Genomic DNA, 24,211 nt, shown 5'->3' on the forward strand with positions numbered 1-24,211 from the left:
AGGTCTGAGAAACGGGGGGATGGTCACGAGAGCTTTCGGCCAATCAACGATCCCGCTTGTTTATCACTTCAGTTTTGACTCACCAATCGGAAAGCCACCATCGCCAATCATCCACCCGAGGGCTGTTGAGATAATTATAATTATTACTGCTTTAATATGTACTTGTTTCTTAATAGCAAGCCCTTTATCTCCCCTCTCCACACCTCGAGTACTGTGCCAGTGCTGACTGTGGCCAGTAGCACACAGGGAGTACTGTGTACGCAGTTTTTTTAGTAGACAGTACATATTTCGAGGAGGCAGTAGTTAGGAGGCTGATTTGGACACAGGGCTGGTTGGCAGTTTCTCATTTGCACACTGGCGACCCCTGCTGGTCAGGCAGGTCCCTCCAAGTCAACCTGTAAGGCCGCACACAAAGCGTCTTCCTCCCACTCATGTCTGCCCGAGCTGGACTTGCCAATCAACCATGCAATGAGAAGCAGCGGTTGGCATTGTGCGGACTACCCAGGGTCGATGGTAAAGGCAGAGACGAGCCCTGGGCATTCCGAATTTGGGAGAAAATGAGGGGGAAAAGCCTTCAAAAATGATTTGGTCTTGCTGTTGTTTTGCTGGGCTGCAGTGTAGTATAATGGGTAAGGAACTGGATCTGTAACCTAAAGGTCACAGGTTAAATTCCCGGGTAGGACACTGCCGTTGTCCCCTTGAGCAAGGTACTTAACCTGCATTGTTTCAGTACATATACAGCTGTATAAATGGATGCAATGTAAATGCCATGAAAATGTTATGTAAGTCGCTCTGGATAAAAGCGTCTGCTAAATGCCTGTAATGTTATGTAATGTAATGTTTTGCTTCTTCAAGTGCTGCATAGAACCTTCCGGAGACTCGGTGTCCAAACAGGATCTGTGGAGCCGCGCTTACCTGGCAGCCTTGGTCTGTATTCAATCAGCATTGATTTCTTAACTTTCACTAACAATCGAAAACAACAATTATATATTTATTTTTAGAAAATTAGGTGAGTTCAGGTATCACGAAAAGCAACTTGACAAACTGAGTTTAAGAAAAGAAAAAAAGTATAAATGTTAAGGGTAAATGCGGTAAATGTTGATGGTAAATGTTGCTTAAATATAGACCCCTTTCCCATATTCTTAGCTCACCGATATCGAGGCTAACAGTAACCGCCCCGAGCACCGTGGCTGTTGTTTTTATACTGGTCTCGCTGCACAGTCAGTCAGTGAGAGAGAAGTGAAGATGGACTCCTGATTGAATTATTTTAATAACATTGCCTCGGGGTAGGATTTCCTGTTTTAAATCAGAACCAGGGTCTTTATTGGGTTTGGGAACTTCGCTGACGTACAGCACATCCGCCCAGTCCATTGTGCAGCCTGTGCAACCCCACACAGCGGAAACCTTTTTCCATCTTACATTTAGGCATTTAGCTCTTTTGCAGAGAGACTTAGGTTTCATAAGTGCATAATACAGGTTCAGGCAACGAACAGCACTTATGCCAAGTCAACAAGGTCACAGCCAATAGGAGTAGTCTAGAGGTGAATACCTTAACTTTCAACTTCCCGTTTTAAATCATTGCATTCCTAGGAAATTCGGGGCAGTGAATACGCACTTACTCTACCCAAAACCTAAGGATACATGTCATGTTTTAACTCTCTATCTCCACCGTTTGTGGCACGACAAAGACCTTTTATACATTTTGAGGCGAACTGCGCCCAACGCAGCACCAGACTCCCATGTTTAAAAAAAAAAAAAAAAGATTCTCAAGGACATGTTTATCTCGACAACAAACGGAAAGCCACCTCGCCTTCTTCCTCCCCGAGCCGCTCGGATGTTCCTTCTGAGAGCGCGTCTCAGAGACCCGATGCTAATCTCCCTGCGGAGAGACGACTCAGCGGAGGACTGATATCCCTTTCTCTCCCCCGTTGTAAAACAGCGAGTCGCTGACCCCCTCCCCCCCCTGTTTTTTTTTCGTATTTGAAGAGAGAGGGACGGCGGTACGGTCGCGGCGCGCTAGCGGCTGCTTTCCCGTCGAGCGCATTATCGCGAACTTCAAACGCGAACGAAACGGGGGCGGGGGGGGGGGGGGGGGTACGACGCTATCTGTGCGCAGGTGAGAGATCCCCCCCCCCGCGCCGGGATTACAAGACAGGAAATGCAATTCATATCCTTTGTGCCATTCGAAAAAAATAAATAAAATAAAATAAAATAAATAAGTAAAATAAAAATATGGCGCGAATGCGCGCCTGGCCTAGATCAAAGCCAACAAGGAAAGGAATATATATTTACGTGCGATCGTGCCGTAGTCCCTACAAAGGACCCTTCTGAAGCAATTCACTCCCCTGTCAGAAAAGGCCGTCGAATTGACTAACTGAGGAATCCGGCAAAATATTTCACAGCGGCATAGCTTTTTTTATTTTTTATTTTATTTTTTCCAAAAAAAAGGAGATGAATTCAATACAACAGGGTGAATGGGTATCTTGCAGTGATATCTAACCCGCATTGCAATATTCAATAGCCACACTCTGCTCTACCCCGATCTTCGCCGCTGTACATAATTGTAGCTACTTGAAATAGCCTTCTATTTCATGTCTGAGAATCAATTTGCGCTGACAGAACGCAGCAAGTGGCACCCGTCCGAACCCAAAAACGCAGCCGTTTAACACAAAATGGGGCTTGAGTTTTGGCCTTCTGAAATATAAAAGATGTTTTTCTTTGGTAAAGTCAGGAACTGCAAACGTGTTAAAACGGCCAAAAAGAACAGGTGCGTTGTGGGAACGTGGCACGGGGCTGCAGTCTCACCTGGATCCACTTGTCCGGTATGGCCATGGCCAGGCGGTAGTCAAAGCCACACCCTCCCTCGGTGATTGCCCGGCACAGCCCCGGCATCCCCGAAACGTCCTGTGGAAAGGGGGGGGGGGGGGGGGGGCAGGGTTAAGCAGACTGCCGTCACTCAATGGGTTGCTACGACAACTGACCAAAAGTGCTAATTTGTGCATGATCTGTCAACATCAGATGAGCCCCAAAGGTTAAATTTGCCCACTTGCCCTTGTACATAAACCTCATAAATCCCATCCTTGAAAAGTACACAGTCATTCAGCTTGTCTGAATGAGGAAACGGATTCATTAATGACATTAATTTGGCTCCTTTTTTCATGCTCAATATGTTCATTTTATTTGTTTCAAAATTATTGCAATGGGAATGCCATCTTATTTTAGACCCCATCAGAAACAATTTGGAGAGAAAAACGAAAACACTTAAAAGTCTAAAAATCACGCTGGTTTAATTACGTGGAAATAAATGTTTAACTGAAGGTTAAGGGTCAGCACAATCATCAGAAGTGCGTTCCGTATTGTGATGTCACAATCTGATCATGCGGTTTCACTCATGCTGGACGTGAACCTGTCGGGAAAAGTTGTGGGTAGAAAAAAAAAAAAGGCGTCTGCCTTTCAATTTGAGGTCAGTTCCTGTATAACCTTGTAATGTGGTTTCGGTTTGCGATTGGCCGCCCCGTCTCCGTGCTCCCGCAGACTGGCGGCTCCGAGGAAACCCCGGGGGGACGGTTTGGGGGAATTAAGCTGACAGGAGCGCATCTGTGTGGTTTGAACTCCGGAGGAAGAGAGCACTCTCAGATCTCCTCTGAGACGTGCTTTAGTGATCCCGCCATTTGGCCCACTAAACAACACAATGTATGAGTGGCGAGCACAGACCTCTCTGTTTACTTGTTTCTGACCCCCCCCCCCCCCCACCACCACCCCCTCTCTCTCTTTCCCGCTCGCTCTCCCGGTTGCTCTCGCTCTCTTTTTCTCTCTCCCTTTGCCTTTCACCATCTCTCTCTCTCTCTCGCACAAACACAAACGCACCCCTCCATTATAACCATCGCCCGATCCCGAGAACCTTCGGGAGAGAGAGCCCGAGCTTTGTCCCGCGAACAAACGGACTGATGACGGCCTTCTCCCGTCTACCGCGAAAAAAAGAGAAAAAAAAAAGTTTCCAGGATCGTAATTAATTAATTACGCAGACAGGCGGAGCAGATCGTGCCGATTCGGACAATAACGGGGGAAAAAATTGTGTAATTACTGCTTTCATTAACCCTGGCTTCGGGCGGTATTGATGAGCGCTTATCGATTGCGCGGAATGTGTTAAGGAGATGAGCCCAACTCAGGACCAGCCGCTGTACTGGGGGGGAGGTGTGTGTGTGGGGGGGGGGCAGCGAGGCTTGTTGCTATGGGCGCTTTGAAGACCAACGTTGCTCCCGGTCTCCCTTCTACCCTTCAGGTAGTAATTACCTAATTATCACCTCAATTCAATTCAAATCACTGCCCTATTCCCATCTCCCAGAGCATTTAACGATCTCAGCAAGCGTACAAAGGAAGATCAAATGAGATCTCCATTTTGAAAAAAAAAATGGAGACATCACTGTTCCTGTTGAGGGAAAAGTTGTTCTGCAGATTTCTCCAGAGTGTTCCTGTGTTACTTCGGGTTGGGGGCTTGCTAGGATCTGTACTTACGAATACAAAATGGTGAGTCATCTCATTTATTTTTTATCATTAACCTAAAAAAAAAACACATATATGTAAATTAGTTGGCGTTCATGCTTAGACTTACCAAAATGTGTTTATCCAGAACAGTTATAGATTGTTGAATTAGATAGTAATACAGCTAAATAAGGCTAAAATTAACATTCTCAAAAACAAGTGGCATACTAACAGATTTGATTAAGGTGATATAACAGCACTTTAAAAACGTCACTGATACTCACAGACTTGCAGAATTTCAATGAGGCCTAGCAAAACTGGGACAGTGCTACATTATTGTCTCTCCCCAACTTAGCGGAATGCATTTAAGTGCAATAACAGAACCCGCCAACCGAGTCGGAATCTGACAAGATTGTTCGCGCGAGTTAAGCGTAGTGCGAAGACGTGGAATTTCAAGTCCGCTACGGACCAGGGACCAAAGCGCTTGACAAAAGTTCTGTCAGTCAACTTGGAGAAGTCTTCCAGGGGTTGGAAAACACGGGATCGGCGGAAGACTGAAGCAGCTTTCAGAACAAACGCAAACGCCGCGAATCCAAAGCAGCCGCGGGAAAGAGACGAGCGGAGGCGAGGCGCGAACATTCCGGTCGGTTGTCCACAAGTTTGAGAGGCATTCTGGGTAAGCAGGACAAGTTTAAAGGCGCATGGGAGGCCAGCGTGTAGTTCCTAACAAGCCAGGCAGGAAGAGTAGGAAGGACTAGACTCGGGACTGTATCAAAAAGTTTGTAAAAAATGAATAAAAAATCGAAAGAAGAAAAACACAGTGCCGAGTCACTGATAGAGTACTATAAATGCGAGTGAAGAACAGAGACCACAGGTACGCAGGCGGCTGGATATCCAGACACTGTTTTTGTTATTTAGGATAAAGGCAAAATCCCAAATGAGTGAAGATTTTTCTGGGAGGAAGAGTACCTCAACCGAACTGAAAAAACAAAGTTTCGACGAGACTGAATTTCACACGCTGATTAGTCATCCAGTTTGGGACATCATTAAGCAGGGTTTCCACTGTTTTCAACACATTATTTTCCAGGAGATTTAATATACGCCTGTATTATATAGGTATAGGGGATGGGTGGATTGTGTGCATTTGAGGATGGGAGGGTGGGTGTCGGGAGCAGATTTCAATTGCGGACCGGGTGGGCAGACTGCGATCACAGACCGTCACCGGTTTTGGTTTTAGCCTATATCATTATTTCCCAGGACAACAAATTTCTTTTCTAGGACATTTTGGCAATTTTATCATTTAACATCACTGATCAAAAAATTCCAAGTTTACCAGGGTGCGTGTGATCCCTCGTTAAGGGATGGTCAAAAGTGCAATGAGATTCTGTCACAAAATGGGGAAAAATCATTAGTATCATTAGCACAAAAACGGTAAGCGAAGTCATCAAAAGAAACAGCTCCAGAAAAGGGAGAAGGGACCTAACAAGGATCCCTGTGGAACTCCCTTCAAAAGACAATGCCAGAAACCAGCTCTCCGAGCCAACTGGCAAGAACATCCACATGGGTAACGGGAGGTGGGAGTCGAGGGCAGTGCCCGAGGCAGAGTCTGTCGACCAGAGGGCCAGGTGGCTGATAAGACCCAGGTGCATCGGGGCAGAGGGCAGGTAGGTCTCGTCTGTGGGACGGACCGCCACAGTGACTGTCAGAACAGCAGCAGGGGCAGAGTGGCGGGTCTTTGAAGACAGACTGATTAAGTCGCCCACTGCGTCACGCTCAGAACAAGTATGTGACTAGCATCAAGCGAGTAATTTATTGATGGTATCAGAAATTACGCTCCAACTCGCTCACCAAGTAGACCTTCGCGAAATCCCGGGACGTTCCGCCTAAGGGGATTTGACCTTCAAGGTTTCTCCTCCTCCTCTAAGCTCCTCCTTGCAGCCTGCTCCCTTTAATTCTCCCCCTAGCCCTGTTTTGATACATTGGTAGTAAATCTAAATGGACTAGGACTACCTTGCTACCAGGCTGTTTATTTTGATCTAAAAAAAAAACACACAGAGGCTTTTTTTTGTGTGTCTTACTGTTAATGGAATGTTTACGCCACCTAACGTGCGTGTGTGTGGGGAGGGGGGGGGGCAGAGAAAGAGAGAGAGAGAGAGTACTTACCATATGAGTGTAGACCAAGATAATTGGTCATTTGAAACAAAATAGAAACAATTATTTTTATTATTATTTTCAGCTTTATTCACAGCTCAGATAATTGCTGAAATATCCCTTCTGTTTTTCTTTTGGTAGTTGAAAAACGTGTGAAGTGACCTGCTTCCAAATGCCACTGTAATAAATACAACTTAATTTATATATTTATTTAGCAAAATTTGCGTTTTTTTTCACATTTACAAGAGGTTACTGTATTCATCAACAATAATAACCAATACAATACAAAGAAACACAGCCTACCGTACATCTGGTAGCTATTTGAATCTCTTATAGATGAGTTTATGTCAACCCACCACCCCATTAATTAAACCAGAACCTGTTTCCACACACCAAATGACTAATAACTGGGGGATAAGTGTAGCTGCTAATGCATTTTGCAGCTAATCAGACTGGAAGTGCAGACAATCCTCTTAGAAAAACGGTTTTAACCACTTTAAGTTATCAACATTCAAAATGAAACACAAGCAACCAGCTGTGACTGAGACCCGGCAAAATGATTTCCTTCAGAAAAAAATCAGCTTGAATTATGAAGCTGGGAACTTTAATACAGTTGAGCCGAGACGTAAATAAAAGGCGGTTAACATAAAGGTGATTTATACGAAGCTGAAAGGGCTGACAGGTGAAAGCGTAACCACGTAAACACCTGCACAAATTCATTCGCACAAAAACTTCCTCTCCCGATGAACTCAAGAAAGAGACCAGAAAAGCAACACTTGCTAAAATAAAAACTAAATTATTTTATACAAGTCAGAATACAGGTGATATGTATATATCCTAAATGCAGGCCAATGAGGTTAGCTCCACCCCCTAGAAAGGCATGCTGTCCAATCGGCTCTCACCTCTGCGATTGTGATGCAATCCGGGTAAAGGGTGTGCAGGAGGTGATTTGTCACCATCAGGTGCACCAGGCAGTCCTCGTCCACCTGCATGCCAAAGTACTCGCAGAGCTTCCCCGTGAAGGTCTCACCTGTGGGAGAAGGTAAAGGACGGAACGTTCCAGAACTGAACACTTTAACTTCCCTTAACACATGCAGCAAACAGGCTAATAGTTCAGACTGACAGGAAGTGCTGAACCAGACGAAGAAAGGTTTTTTTATTTGCAGAAATTCCCAAGGTCTTCTTTGATAGGCAACTACATTTGGGTTACGCAGCAATTTCAGTTTATTTATCCTTTTATTTAACCTAGAGGCTATGCATAATCAATCCACTTATAATGGCAAGGATGCATTTTTACATATTAATCTGGGAAAAAAACTCATTTTCAGACCCTGAATGTCTTAATCAGACATTCAAGACTAAGACAGGAGCACACACACAACGAGTTTAGCATTCTGTGACTACTGATAGCAGGAGAGGATGTTCAGCGTGAAAACACGTACGGTCTGAAAAAATCAGTATTCACCAATCAATCTGTGGAAAAAAGTGCTTCCCTTCAATAAGCGTTAATGCGTTTGAGCCGTCAGTGTTTCCTTTCCGAACAGAAGGACATCCATCACTCCACCGTGAGCGTTGCACAGCGAGAGTGCCGGACAGAAGGAAGTCTACACGGTTTCCGGGGTCCTGACAATGTCGCCCACAGGGGAAGACAGATGCAGGTGATGAAGCACGCTGCGCTGATCCAAGATCAGTCGCAGAGGTCTCGGAGAGCGCCGGGCCGCGACTGATCTGGGACCAGCGGGTTTTTCGCTAACGGCTTACCGATGCCGTGGTGGTGGTAGAGCATGGAGGTGATGCCGTCGAACCGGAAGCCGTCGAAGCGGTACTCCTCCATCCACCAGCGTAGGTTGGACAAAAGGAAGCGCTTCACCTCCCAGCTGGAAGGAGGGAGAGAGAGCGAGAGGGAGGGAGGGAGGGAGAGAGAGAGAGGGAGATGGACAGATGGAGAGGTCAGCCTGTCTACTAAAGTCCATCACGCTCACTGGTTTCCGGTATGGTCCAACATTCAGATGCAGTACTCATTCCTTCCATCAGAGGGCGATAATAAGCTACACTCATGACATAAAGCAAACAGGAAATTGGAGGGTGTGAGGGAAACAGACAGACAGAAAAACAGAGAAAGCAAGAGAGACAGACAAACACAGTGAGAGAGAAAGAGAGAGAGAGAGAGAGAATTGAAGAGAAGAGAACCAAAAACCCTGGATAAATAAGAGAGATCCAGGGGAGATTCACATGCAAGTGCGGCAGAGCTGAGGCAGACAGAGGAGGGGTAACAAGCACTCGGCTGATCTGTAATTCTCAGCCGGGCGCCTGGCAGGAAACTCAACTCCCTGTTTAACCAGGGGGGGGTGGTCACGCGTTCACACCCCTCGCATTAACACACACGCGATGCGTTGATGAAACGCAGATGGCAGTAACACGCCCGCTCCTCCAGGGGGCAGCGTCCCACCCGAGGGGGGGCCAGCGGTGCGGAGCATCAGGGGGAGGAGCCGCCTCCCTCACTGCCATCGCACCAGCGTTCCGCCCGCGACTCCGACCTTCCCTCCCACGGCTTCCGAATTTCACCGCCGCTTGACATTGGGAATATTTTCTTTTTTCCAGTTCGTTGCCTTCCTTACGCGAGGAGAAATACGGTTTCAGACATTATACTGACATTCTCTCTTTCTTTCTCTCTCTCTCTCTCTCCCTTTCTCTCCCTGTCTCTCCCTCCCTCACTCTCTCTTTCTCTCTCTCTCCCTCTCCTTCCCTCCCTTCCCCATCCCTCTCTCTTCTTCTCTCTCTCCGTCTCCATTTCCCGCGCTCTCTTGTTTTTCCCCGCAGACCGCCGGGCCGGAGGAAGGCCGCGGAACCCGAGCTCCGGACCGCGCGCTCGATAAACAGACGCGCCGCGGGGGAGCCGAACCGAGAGACCGCGCTGCCGCTTCCGCCACCCGATCGACAGGGCGCCGCCATTTTCCCTCGACCTTCACCTGGAGCGCTATAAAGTCCTGCCTCTAAGCAATGGTGGGACTGCGACGGTCACCTACCAACCCATGTATAATCCAGGCAGGGCAGACATAGGCTTTGTTCTGGAGCTCACAGCAGGGCTGGGAAGGCCCAGGAGATTCCCGCATCATCACTACGTTACATTTATAATAGCTGTACAAAATAAGTAATTGTACCTTACTGAACCCGTGTTCAGCAGTTGTCTACGATCATGAAAATGCACTTCTTGTACGTCGCTTTGGATAAAAGCGTCTGCTAAATGAATGTAATGTAATTTATTTGGCAGTCGATTTTATCCAAAGCGGCGAACAATGAGTGCGTATCGAAGGTCATTGGAACAACGACAGAACACAGGGCCGATATGAACACATTAAGTCCAGTTCACACAGTTAGCATAGGCTAGGTCAGAATGAGGCATGACAACAAGTATTGATAGACGTACTGTATAACATCAAGATAACGATACAAGTGAAAAAATACAGGTACTGTGGGAGAAAACTCCTGTTGGAAGAGTAAGGATATATAGGATTTGTTTTTGTCTTTTCATGGCAGATGCCAACCTAAGACTTAGACTTAGAGACCAATATAAATATATGAAAAACTGATTCTGCGAACAGGCCATTCAGCCAGTCTAGCCTTGTCATTTCGCACAATCGACTGCCAAAATCGGTGCCGTCCAATCGTACGCCATGGGGCCCGAGCGAATGCAGGCTCAATTTCCAACCAACCGCTGATTTCACTAATTAACACACCTTCAGCCAGAGAGGAGGGAACTAATTAGTGAAACCAGCAGGTGCAGCGATTGGTTGGAAATAAAACCCTGCAAACTGTCGGCCCTCCGTGGCACATGATTGGACACCGCTGGTCTGCAGCAGTGGTCCAACAAAACCTCTTCTCAGGGACCCCCAGTCGGATCCAGGTACTCGATGTGTTCCACCTCAAACAAACCTAATATAACAAATCAAGGGCTTGATTAGTAGCATCAGGTGTGCTTGAGCCGAAACACATCAAATACCTGGATCGGGCTGGGAGGTCCCAAGGAGAGGTTTGGGGACCACTGGTCTAGAGCAAACTTGCTCTTGCAGAACCACCAGGTGGATGTTTTTTTAGTCCTCAAAATCAGCAACCAATTCAGATCTGAGAAACCAGGTGAGGCGAGTTACAGTAACAAAGCAATATACTGCTTAACCTGATCGTTTAAGAGAAAAAAATATACATAAAAACTACATATCCTACAGTTTTTTAAAATCAATAGAGTGAAAGAGCCACAGGGCCTTCTGGGTTTTGCACCTGAATATTAGCAACAAAACCAGCCACAAAAAAACAAGCAAAGGAGGGTTAGCTACAAAATCACACACGATTAAGTGCTGAATAACAGCTAAATTCAGCACTGTGGCTGCCTGCTACCAGGGTTCAGGATTTAGAATCAGAAGAGGTGAGCTCAAAACTCAATCCGGTAGATGTGTCTATTAGGTGTAAAAGCCACGGCTCCCCTCTCTGCGATTGGGCGGTTGTTAACCTATCAGAACCCTCCGCGTTAAGTCGGAGGAGCGAAATGATTAAAGTGTCCGCGTTAATGCATTAACCATCAGTCAACCCCACCCGTCCTGGTTCTGCGTGCGGAGGGAAGGTCGAGCCCGAAGCCTTTCTCTCTGGATGGGCCGACCTTGCCTGGCGACCTGAGAGGACCTTCCCAGGCTTCAAGCTTTAAGAGCGGGGCTTAGTGGCACCATTAATCTGCCCCCCCCCCCCCACCTCCGCCCCCACCCCCACCCCCCCACCGCACCGGCTGCCTGCGGATCGTTTATCAGCCGTACGTAGGCAGGGAATTTAATTCCGGGCCTCGCAGCGCGTACGCACGATTCCTCAGGACAGGAAGTCGCTCGGGGTGCTCGCCGAATTTGGGTATCCTCAATGCATCGCGTGCGAACACCTTCCTGGGACCGAACCAGTGGATCGCTGGAAGGCTGGCTGACACCGTTTTCTCTTTTGGCAGTAAGAACATGAATGAGACATACAGCTAGGCTAATTCCGAAACGTCAACAGACTCTGCACACGGTGAAACTGTTCATTATCTGAGAGATTAGAGTTTTTAATGTCATTTTTATCAGAAAAGGGATGCATTCCTTTAACTGTTAAAACTCTAAATTGTTTATACCACCTTGCGTGCGCATATTGAACAGTGCTTCCTTTAAAAAGGATCCACAAACGTAATTCAGACTAATTGCCAACATATTCTAGCAAAATGAAAAAAAAAGAAACTATGACCATATCTACTCTTGATTTGTTTTTTAAAAAATGATTAAATTTGCGGCTGATTCCAGTCCGCAGAGTGGAAGAAAAGTGCATTACGGTATCCCCAGACGCGGAACGCTCCTGTCTTTAAAGATTCTACACGGTGCACAGAGACGGTTAATCTAATGAAGACGTGCACGTCGGGTGTTTTTGCTCCAGAGTGAGAGCCGGAAGAGTGACAGCTTCCTCTTTTTCCTCCTCAGCCGAATTTCGGGCTCCCCGCGCTCAACCTCTGATGAAATCACTTCCTGCTGTCACGGGGCGTTCTCAAGAGGCCGCGACAAAACGACACGTTATTTTTCTATCAAAAAAGCCACTTCGGAACACCAGGCAAATTTGGGGATGGGGTGTTAGGAAAAGCTAATAAAAGCTAACGCCGTAGCATAATTCTGATTTACCAATGAAAATGTACTGAGCGTGTGCGGCCGATACGCTGTTTTTTTGTACCTGAGATATAATTTATTATAATTTTTATCCCAGTGTGTGCATTTAGTGTCATTTCAGTGAAAGTTTGATAAATTGAGCTTCCCGCTATTCCACTTCTTACTTATACTGCAAACAATGAGTTTGATGCCATAAATCTTTTTATCTTACAGTGGGCTCCCGTCTGTCTTGCTTTAATGGGCTAATCCAAGATAGGCTGAAATCCAGTTTAATGCTTACGGCACGATAATCTCTGTAAAGAGTCATCTGCTTTCTTTCAAACGCGTGTCTAAACGGCGGAAGTAGGGCAATGAACGGGGGGAACAATCGGGAGAGGGATTAAGACCAAGCGTGAGACGGATTCGCTCGGTCGCGCGGCGTAGCCAAACACGGGCCGGTCAGATCCCGCGCAGGCAACCGGCTCCACGGGCGGGAGATCGAGAGGTGGGCTTCGCTTCCCGCGGAAAAGACCGGAAAAGACTGGAAAAGACGCGTCTGGCGGGCTGATTGGGGGAGAGCGACTGGTCCAACTGCAGCCCAGCCGAGAAACAGGCAGTGGCGAAAGCCCGTCCCTCAATGCCAATAAGGGGACAGCGAGAGAACACTCAAAAAACCCTCAATTTTCCATGAGGCTTCTCCCCATGTCCCAGCATGCCCCAGGGTGTTTACTTCAAAAAGGGCAAGAGTGCTTAAGACCTCTATCCCCCCCCCCCCCACCACCCCCCGCAGGGGTGATCCTCCACACCTCCCCAGCCCCCCTAACCCCCATCACCTACACTGGCGTCGTGGCGTCGGGTTACCATGGATACCCCGTGTGCTGTTGTTACCATGCGTTGTGATGTGTGGCAACAAAAACAGAGTTGCTGCCTCCAGCCTCCAGCGGGTAATTTAGGAGGTTACAAAGAACCACAAGAAGTAGGGCGGGAGAGTTGGTGGGGGGTTGGAGGGGAGGGTGGGGGCGCATTTCGACCACAGAGCTGATGCAGCCCTTTCAGTGAGGGGGCTGTTGACCCAGAGATCCGCCAAAACGGCACTCGCTCATGGGGTAAGCGGCGACCAGGGAAACGGAGCAGCTCCGCTGGGTGAGAAAAAACAAAAATTCGCTGAAGGCAAAACAACAACAACAACGTTAGCCGGTACGCTAGGGAACGCTCCAGCAAAGCAACGCTACATGCTGTCCATTACCAAAACAAGGCAAGCACTCTTCTGCAAACAGCGTTCCCTCGATTAACTTGGCTACAGCTGTTAAAATATCCACAACATTGAAACATTTTTTTTTAAATGCATTTATTCAGACTTATGCGTTATTTGTGGTCATCAGAGTAGATGGAGACCTATTGTTCAAGCTAAACACCCCAATAAGTTGAAAAATAGAATGTTTTGTTAAAATAACGAACGACATTTTGTGATGCGTTGTCAGTTTCTGACTTCCGACTGGACTGTGCAGTGCTGAATCTCATCATCAGAGCTATGAGAGGCTTGACAGTTTAAACTTTTGCACCGTGTCACCTGTGCAGATTCCCCACCCAGTGCGACAGTCTCCCCTGTGGACTAAAACTGAGTTCATGGAGGGGTTTTTTGATCTGAAAAATGCATGTTTGAACAGATACTAACCCTTCAGTCACAATCTGATGGAGTAAAGCACCTTTTGCACCTGAGAGCTCTTTGAATTCAATGGTGAAAAAACAAGAGTAAAAAGCCAAGCCATCTCAAAACGCAAGACAAGTTGAGACCGTCTTGTCTTCTGAAGTGTGTGGACAACACAGATTTTTGTTCCTTGAGAAATTGCAAAAGGAGAAATAATCACTAGTCACTTATATTTAACTGCGGTTGTTACATTACAGTGCCTAGACGCATATGGGTTCCCCACATTTTATATGGGATCCCCCATCTTTACAATGAGCAGAAGCTTCTGTAGTTTTAAACAAAGGTGATGGGGACTCACAGGTGCTAGATGGAGGAAGACCAATGTTCTTTCCCGCGAAAAACAAAACACTTAGGCGCTAGGCTCTGGCAAATGTTACGGAAAGCCAATAGAAGAAACTTTTAGAGCAGGTTAGAGGCAATTTGGCAGATGCATTAGGGAACGAAGCGGGGAATAAAAACCTGGATGCTAGTACAACGACGCCAGCAAGCGAGGTCAAAGGTCAAACTGCTTTGTCAGGCCCGCATCTGTCGCGTACACGGCTAACGAGATCGAAAACCGTTCTGGTCGTTTCCCGACTGCTTCTCTCCCGGGACCGTAATTAACGAACGAGGTCGGACCCGAATCCCGAATGTTCCGGTCCTCCCGCTCATTTTTCAAGACAAATAATGAAAATTACCCTGGGGAATTAGAGCCGGTGCAACAAAAAAAAAAAATCCGCTTAATTACCATGCTTTGAAGCTTCTGTTTCAGAGAAGAGCGTCACTCCTTCGCATTGGTATTCAGGGAGAACGGCACGCACAGCGCACTCTGCTTTCCACCGCCGGTCACATGTACGGTTGACATTTCTCCCGGTGAGTTAAAAACTGCGCGCGTAATGTGGAGTCACACAGCACTGCCTGCGCAGCGGCGGCCGTGTAATTTAAAACATATTACGGGTGAAAAGTTCCCCAACCAAGAAATGAAGCCTGACAAGCACCGCGCGGACTCTCTTTCCACGCGACTCCCTCTCCCGTTCGGTTATAAATTTACGCGGGTTTACACCACGAAGCTCCCCACTACAGCCAAAAAATAAATAAATCAGATAACACTTCATTTGGATAGTTCACCGGTAGATGATAAACAAACCATCAACAGAGTATCAAGTGCCACAGTAACTGCGTGTCAGTAGACTCTCAACCGGGACGTTTCAAGACGCTCAAATAAACAAATAGATGAATGATGAAAAAGAAAAGAAATAAAATAAATGGGGGTTGAGGGGGTGTCTAGTGTGGGGACCCAGACTGCAGTTTCCTAAATAAGAGCGCGAGGGAGCTTATGACATCACCGTGCGGCCTGTGGGCGACCCTGCTCAGACACGATAAGCTCCAAAGGTTTCGCCGCTCGCGCGTTCCACTCGACAAACGGATTAGGGTCCGCTTCCGCCCTCCGTGACTCCACCCATCCCATCCAGTCCCGTCCCGTCCCGTCCCGTCCCGTCCTCATGAATACGATAATGGCCGGGGAGAGAGAGATGATTTCCGATAAGACCGAACCGGCGCATTAGCCCCCGAGCGCCATCGTTCAGAAAAGAAAAACAACAACAAACAAACGATGCGACTCACTCACCACACCCACTCACTCACTCACTGACTCTCTGACTCATTCACTCATACATCATACCTACTCACTCAGTCAGTCAGTCACTCACTTACTCACTCATTCACTCATACATCATACCTACTCACTCAGTCAGTCACTCACTCAGTCAATCAGTCACTCACTCACTCACTCTTCCACCCACCCACTCACTCACGCAGTTCCAAGCACAATATGTTCTTCATTGTTGTCAGACTTCCCATTGCAAATGGGTTCAGCCAACAGTACATTTAAGCAGATCAAAATGTTCTTTATCTAGTGTATAAACAGCACATGCATTAATAGATTCCCCCGCTTTGATGTTTTTGCTTAATTGTTTTTCTGTATTACTCAAGCAAACTCGTGTATATGGCGCAGATTGGATTTTCCAGAAGTAGATAACAGCCACCGCTGTTTATGGAAAAGAAATGAAGCAGCATTTTCCTCGCTTTTCGTTTTCAATATTTCTCAAAAGGTCGCAATTAATTTCCCCATGTTGCTTTTCTTCAGCCTGACTGATTTGACGAAAAACAAGAAAACAAACTCGAGCTCGAGATAAAAAAAAAAAAAACGAAAACAAAGCAGCACATCACACCGTGTGCTTTTGTGTCGCTAGAATCTCCTTTCTGTCGTTCGAAAGGCGGTTTGAAAAGATTCCTCAGAGCACGATGGTGCTAATGGAGTCCTTGAGATCGCTAGTAATGCATTCGATTTAAAGGAAGGAGGTTTATATCAGAGAGGTCATATATCTGGATGTCTGTACATACATACAGGCTAAAAGCTGAACGAATGACCTGCATTCAATCAGACATTTGCCCTTAACTTTGACTTAAGAGTGAACTTGTCACTCTTTTTCTTTGGTGTTTGGTGCATTAGCTGTGGTCAGAATCACCAGAATAAGATTTCCTTTCCCTCGGTATATAAATTCAAACCTCATTTTACTTAAACGTCCGCCATTCCAGAATCACAACCCACCGTCACGGCAACCGTTTCTATCGGCGAATTGCATATATACAGAGTGTGACATCTCCTTGAACCCCCACACCATAAATATGTAAAACCGCGTATGCAAATAGACAGTACATCAACCCAAGTAAAAAAAAAAAGATAAATAAATAAACCATAAAAATATGTCCTGACAGAATGTGTAGGGCGTATGCAGATAACACTCTGAGACCGGAGGATGTTCCGGAATGTTCCATATCAAGATGGCGGCTCTGGCCAGGCGGCGCGTTGGGGCCGAGGGGCTACCCTTTGGCGGGAAAAGCTCGCCTCTCGCTGGATTAATTCTCGCCACTTTTCCAGCACCGTCCTCCCTCCATTTCGAAGCGGCCAGTTAAGACTTTGACGATGGTGGAGGCTCTGGTGGCGGTAAAAGGGGCGTGAACGTGGGCACGCTTTTAACAGACGATCTTTTTAGCGGACGATCTTATCCAGAGAGACGACTTACACAACATTTTTTTCCCATCATTTTTACGGTGGGAATGTGTGTGTGTGTGTGTGTGTGTGTCTGTGTGTGTCTGTGTGTGTGGGGGGGGGGGGGGGGCGGGGGATTTCAAGCTGTCACCAGCCATCACAGAACTGAGGGAGCGCTTGGCTCACACACCACACCTACACCCTTAACCACAGCTTCTCTACTAACGAGTTCTTTTTTGCGTGGTTAATTTAAAATTTCTTATTTTATTTCCCGCAAGGCAATATATTCAAAATATACAGCTCCCCCACTGCCACCCCCCCCCCCCACCCACCACCACCCATACTTAAGAGTCTTTTTCATCAGCAGGATGTGAGAAGGGGCCCCCGTCGTAAAGACAGGAAGTAAACGACTGCGGGAGACGGCGGGTGGGAGGCGTCCGCCATCGTAGGGGGAAGCGAACGGGGCTAAATCGCAATGTACCGGGGCGGTACGGGGAAGACAGGCCCCGGAGGGGGGGGGGGGGGGAGAGGGGGGCGGTATGGGGGGAGAGGGAGACGCGATTCGTCTGAAGCCGTTTAGAATCTGCGGAGCAATTAAGAGCGGCCCGACGGGCTGCCGATCGCTAATATCAAAAGCCCGCTGATTAAAAAACACACCTCCTGATCAGATCTGCCGCTGGCGTCGCGCGCACACAGCGCTGGCACCGCGCGCACACACCGCTGGCACCGCACGCACACACACCGCTGGCATCGCGCGCACACACACCGCTGGCACCGCACGCACACACACCGCTGGCACCGCACGCACACACACCGCTGGCACCGCACGCACACACACCGCTGGCATCGCGCGCACACACACCGCTGGCATCGCGCGCACACACACCGCCCCGTTGAGGATCCTCCCGGCCCCAGAAAATAAAAAAAGTTTGAGCCGCTCTGAGGGCTTTTCCCTCTGCCAGCGCATAAATATTTTCTAAAAAAAAAAAAAACTGCGCTTCTTAATTTGTACAAACCGCCAGGACCGGAGATGGGAGTATCGTAGTCTCATCGAGGGGCCAAACAGACTCAAACTCATTTTTAGCTGTGGCGCTAAGCTACGGGGAAGGGGGGGGGGGGGGCTGTTTTTTTCGGAGGCGGACGCTCACGCCGCGCCGAGCTTATTAGCTTCGGGCTCGTATGGAGGGGATTGAGCGGGCTCAGAGGCCGCAAGCCTGGCTCTCCACTTACCGCGCGCGGGAGGACTCGCTGTCACTGGCTTAGGAAAGGCGGGTATCGGAATGGGAAAACATTCAATTAACGGAAACCGCGGCAACGCCAATCGGAAAGCTCCGTTCCGCGGCCGCAAACCCGCTCGGGTTAGCGCCGTCGCGAAAAGGTGGACGAGGCGACGCCTCCTCCCTCCGTTTAGCGCACGCGCCCCAACTGCATGATGGGATACGCACAAGCGCAAACGGGACTGCATGCTGGACAGAAACAAACACACAAGAAAAAAAAAAACACGTAAGTATCGATTATTCCCTGTTTATTTTCGGAGATAATCACACAGGGGCAGCGATGCCCTTGTGGCGGGGGGGGGGGGAGACATCCCGGGACCCAGCGGAGTGGGACCTGGGGGGATTTGGCTGGGTCGGCGTTTTTGTGACCGTAGGCAGTATCCCGGAGTCAGCCGCTGGGCTTGACACCGCCTCTCTGAAGGACACTAATTGCAAAATGCAAACGAGCGAAGGTGAGAGGTCCGAGATGGGTTCGAGACCAGCGACTTTGATTTCCACGCACTCAGCAGCCGCGGATTAAAGTGTAGGGGGGGTGGGGGGGGGGGGGGGGGGGTGAGAGGGTTTGGGGAGGGTGTCCAGACAGGAAAATGGAAGCCTGCAGGGAAACACCCCCCCCCCCCCACCCCAGCTCCGTTAACAGGGGTGTGAAGTGAAGATGTCCCTCCTTTGAAGGGCCCTGCTTGAGGGGACCGGCCCAACCCGAAATCGAAAACATTTCTTTTGGACGGGGGCGAAGCGTTCCCGCTGGCGCTCTCCTCAGACGCCCAACAGCGTCACGCCGAGCCTGGCGGGCGCACGGGCTGCCGCGTTTTTTCCGACGGCGACAAAAAAAAAAAAAAAAAAAAAAAGGCATCGGCGGTTTCCAATTAACTGCCGTCTGCTGCCGGCCTCTCGTCAATTGGTTTAGTGTCACTGTCTGCGGAACGGCGTGATGAAGTCTAATAAAGCGACTTAATTAAGAGAGGGGTCAGTTTGGAAGGCTACTCTAACCCCCCTCCCCCCCCCCCCCCCCCCCCCCCCCCCCATGATGGGAAGGAGGATGACAGCTACTCCGGGAGTAATAAGGGAGGGAGGGGAAAAACTGAAAACAACAAAGCTTTGAAAAAAAAAAAAAAACGAAGAGAAAAAAAAAACACGCTCATAGCTCAGCTGTAAAGATTAATACAAGGGGGTGGGGGAGGGGAGAGCAGCAGAGGATACGTCCCCCTCCGCGAAGAAGACAAAGACGAAGAAGAAGAAGAATAAAAGGGGGAAGAGTACAGGGATAATGATGAAGGCAACGGAAAATTACAAGTGCCACAGCTGGCGAGAACGCAACGAAGACGACCGCGTTGGAAGAGAAGAGTAACAAAATGGCCAGCCCCGTCGGGAAATGATAGAACTTACCCGTCACCAAGAACCGTATACTTTACCTCATACACATGGGTGTAATGCATGAGTGCACAAAAATGACAGCCAATCAGTGGTGCTATTCAGAACAGAACGGGAGCAAGTCCTTTGATTGGTTCAACCCGTGTCAGGTGCCGAGTGGGATGCCACTGTTTTATACCTCGTTCGTCCTTCCCCAAATCTTCCCCCTCTCTCCAAAAAAAAAAAAAAAAAAGTTCCAATTTTCAGCATGGCTGGAAACACAGGCCCGTTCAGAATTTGTCCAGTATGTTAATTGTGATAAAAAAAATAATAATTTGCAAAGCCGTTTCCAGTGCCATTCTTTATAAAGAAATATCTCACATTTTTTAAAAAGTGGTTTGGTTTCTTTTACACGAGTAACAGATGAAAGGAAGCCCTGGAGCGGAAAGTGTGATGTGTTATTAGGGAATCATGTCACAGCTGGACTCCCAGTTTGATTTGGGGGGGTGGGGGGGGGGTGGGCATTCAAGTAAGTGTCAAAGTCAGTGGTCTTTCGCGGAGAGGGGAAAGAGCTGCGCGGAAGCCTTTGATGGAACAGTGCGTTTCCTAGCTCAGACCGGATTGGCCGCGCTGCGTGTCTGCCAGGGAGAATTCTGGGGCTTGTAGTCAGGCAGCCCGGCGCAACGGCCATCACCCGCCGAGCGGCCTTTGAAAAAGGGCTGAAGGACCACCTCGAATCCCAGAGCCCCGCCCAGCTCGGACTCTCGTGACTGCTTAGCATTGTTTGCGACAGTAGATCATGTGATGCGTCTCAGCTTAACAGTCCGCCAGCTTGCCGCCGGTGTGCCGATTTGTAAACTTGGGCGGACTGACTGTGCCGACGGTGGGCTACCCACGGGCCTCTGTATGCTCGCTGGCTGGGGTTGACTCAGCGAACATGGGCTGGGACGCGTTCAAAGACCCTGGGCTGAAGGTGCCACAGGCTAAAATGCATTACAGACTTTGCTTAAACACATAATAGCCACAGCTATCCATCCACTCACTCTGGCCTAATGGAGATACTCACACCGCTTGTGCTAAGCTCAGTGAGCAAACTATTCCCAGTGAATGCAGGTTAGTTAGCATACACGCGCTCCTGTTTTCATAGCAGTTCTGAGGAAGCGTGGTGGGACAGCAGTCGGTGAATTGGTATGCAGCTGGAGGAGAGACTTGAGGCTGCAGATGGTGGGTATGCTGGTTTAGTAATGAAGGGAAACCTGCTGCTTGTTCTGACATTTTGTATCTTTGTATCTTTCTCTCTGAAATTATCTGTCTCTCTCACTCGACATATCTGTCTCACTCTCTAAAACCTCTGTCTTTCTCTCTCACCCTCTCACTCTCTATATTTCTTTCTCTCTCTCACACACACACACACAGCACTTCAACACACATCATGCATACACACAAGCATGCACACGCACACACACACACACACAACACTTCAACACACGTCATATATACACGCAAGCATGCGCACACACACACAGACGCACACGTGCACACACAAACCTGAAACCCCCACCCACACACCCCCCCACACACACACACACACAACACTCGCCACACGCTGAGTCATATACCGTAACCTATGACGCAAATGCGTAAAAATCGACTCCAGGAACGCGTTCGCTTCGATGGCGTGTTTATTTTTAACACGGAGGGCTTCCTCGGCCTCCGCCTCCTCGTCAGGCGCGGGACCCACCCGGGATTCAATTAAAACCCGGTTAAAGTCAGATCCGCTGGACCGCAAACGGCGGTGCTAACGGGCTCGGCGCTACAGACTCGCTAATCCTCCTTCATGACATTCCATAAATAACAAAGCGCGCAAACAAACACGCGAGCGGGGGGGGAAAGGAGTCGATAACACAGCGCTAAGCGAACGCGCGCCCGGCTAACAGAAGCCAGCTAGCCCGCGCTAGCCGACGGCGCTCTCGCTAACGACCGAGTCATTATGGACCCGGGATTCGTTCTCCTGCTCCGTGACACGTTTCCGAGCGGCGCTCCCTTTTCTCTTCAGAGCGTGCGGTCTGGACCACGGATGAATGCTCAGTGACTGCTGCGTTGTTCTGCCGAGAATGCGGGTTACACACACGCGCACACACACACGCGTACACGTATGCATGCACACACACACACACGCAGCCTCACTAAGAGAAATAAAAAGCTATGGCTACTGTCTGATGGTGCGTTTCTAATTCCATCAGCTTTAAGTGGATCCACACATAAAGAATTTAGCATAAGGTTTATTAATTCATGTGAATGAATGAGATCACAGGAAACAACTGCACGCACACACACACGTACACACACGCACACAAACCATCACCACACAGTACATCAAACCAGAAGCACAAATTTGATGCCAATCTCATTCAAGCCATCATCTAAAACCATGCACTCAAACAAGTGGTAGACCACATTTGATAAAAAATGTTTAAAACTTGCAGGACAATTAAAGGGTTAATAATTAAGAACAGCATTTTACGAAAGAACTGACTACATATACCCATAGCACATTTCGAAAGATTATGAGGGTGTTAACCTCCCATATTTTGGGACACACACATAGCTGTTCTGATAATGCACACTCAGCACACAGCCACAGTAGCTGAGCTGACGGCATCGCCCTCACGCAGACAGCCAGCCAATGATATCAATGAGGCGTAAGAGCTGCAGTATGAGGGCCCTTTTCTGACAGACAGAGAAGGACGGCGATGAGGAATAAATTAGCAGAGCGACAGGCGGGGGGGGGGGGGGGGGGGGGTGGGGGCGGGGGTCCTCCCGCACAAGGACAACGTCCGGACAGCACGCTCCGTGCAGTTTCAGTCGCAGCGGACGCCGAAATCCACGACGCGTCCTGGAGCTAGGATTAACGTTACCGCGGTGACCGAGCGACTCAGACTGACACACGGCGGGCGGGGGAAAAGAGGCCGCGGGGAAAAAGAGTTTTCGTACGGGCGGCTTTCCCGCCTCACTCACGCCTCCTGGACTTTTTCCGCCAGGCGACCGGCAGCCGGGAGCTCACAGTTATTCATTCCGGATCGTTCTTCGGGTTCCGCGATTGCACCTGACTCACGAAATGGCGGGAAGTCCCTTTCTGAGCACAAGCCAGGGCGACGGGTCAACGTTCCACAGATGCTCTCCCACAATGCCCTGCGAGGGCCAGGGAGAGCCGAACAGCCGAGATAAGCCTTCAGCAAAATAAATAAATAAATAAATAAATACGTATATAAATAAACAAATAATCTTCTGGACATTTCCTTTGTTGGCTTCGAAACCGTACGGAGTGGCACCACGCTCGGACCCTCTCATTACGCGCGGGCAATTAAAATCAAACCGGCCCCAAGCCGCTCGCTGCCAAAAGCCCTGAGCTGCTCACAGCCTGCAAACTATCATTTAGAGATAATGGCTGCCTGCATCGTTTGCAGGGTAATTCGTATGCACTTATTTCCCCCCCCCCACCCCAGAACAAACCAAGTTCCATTTCATATTGAAAATCCATAGACGGGAATAAAAATACACCCCGTACGCATTCACGGGAGACGATTACAGATAAAGCGATCGGGTGACCAATGAGGAAAGGGGGAGGAAAGCTACGCTTATCGTTTCTTATCGTTTCTTTTGTTCGGCAGTGAAACCTGCCCTATAGCGGTGTTTGATTCCTGTACTGTGTAGATTTATTTTCTCTCGCAAAAAGGCATCCTTTTACCAGGGCTGCGTGTAATCGATTTATATAGGCCTATTTTCAAAGAGCTTTTATAAATAAGTAAAAAAAACGGTACTGCAAAACAGCTGCGGAAGTATCTGCGTGTATCGAAGCATTGAGGGGTGAAAGTAGCAGGTCCAACTTAGGAGCTGTTTGAATTTACAACTTTATTGACATGTAAAGATACTGTGTGTGTATACTGTGATTGTTCTGACTGTTTTATTGTTGTACACCCGCCCAGGGACTGCAGATGAAAATGAGCTCTTAGCTATATCTGGTACAATGCATCACATTGCTATTGCTGAAATTTATGTTAAAAATTGTACGTTGTCCCTGTCAAATAAATGAGAGGCAAAAAAGCCCATACAATTTACTTATAAAAGTGGTGATTACATTACTCTTAGCGCACAAGACAACATGGCACAGCGTTAATTACCCCTCAGAAGAGTTTGTTTCCCGGACAGGCATGAAATGAATTCAGAAACGAGACAGCAAAACTTTTTCGGCGAAAACACTTCATCCACAACAACAGACGAGGGAAGCGGAGAAGGGCCACCGAAGGGCCGTTTCTTCGAGCCGTCTTGTCAGATTTCCCCCCCCCCCGCCTCTTTCTGCTTATCTCGTTCTCTTAAGCGCCTTATCCCCGGCGAATTAAAAAACGCCGCGTGCACGCGTCCCGTCAGATCGGATTTTCCGCGGCCGAGCCGAACGCAGGGGGTCAGCCGCCGGGACCGTCCGACGGGGTTCGTTTCACATCTGGGCGAATTAGCGGACGCGGCCGGCGCCGCGAGCCTCACGCCACTGTCAGTAACGATTAAAGCGCCA

At 48.5% G+C, this 24,211-nt stretch overlaps 1 protein-coding gene across 1 annotated transcript in view; it reads right to left on the reverse strand.

Annotated features, from left to right (window-relative positions):
* Positions 1–24,211, reverse strand: part of LOC118235734 (1,4-alpha-glucan-branching enzyme-like) — a 155,219-nt gene that overhangs the window by 67,784 nt on the left and 63,224 nt on the right. Inside the window, exons 8-10 of the mRNA XM_035433453.1 lie at positions 8,395–8,510; positions 7,536–7,663; positions 2,806–2,904 (exon numbers count right to left, since the gene is read on the reverse strand). Of these exons, the coding sequence (XP_035289344.1) occupies positions 2,806–2,904; positions 7,536–7,663; positions 8,395–8,510 (343 nt within the window). The remainder of the gene's footprint in view (positions 1–2,805; positions 2,905–7,535; positions 7,664–8,394; positions 8,511–24,211) is intronic.

This window comes from Anguilla anguilla, chromosome 9, assembly GCF_013347855.1.
Source record: "Anguilla anguilla isolate fAngAng1 chromosome 9, fAngAng1.pri, whole genome shotgun sequence".
NCBI lineage: Eukaryota > Metazoa > Chordata > Actinopteri > Anguilliformes > Anguillidae > Anguilla > Anguilla anguilla.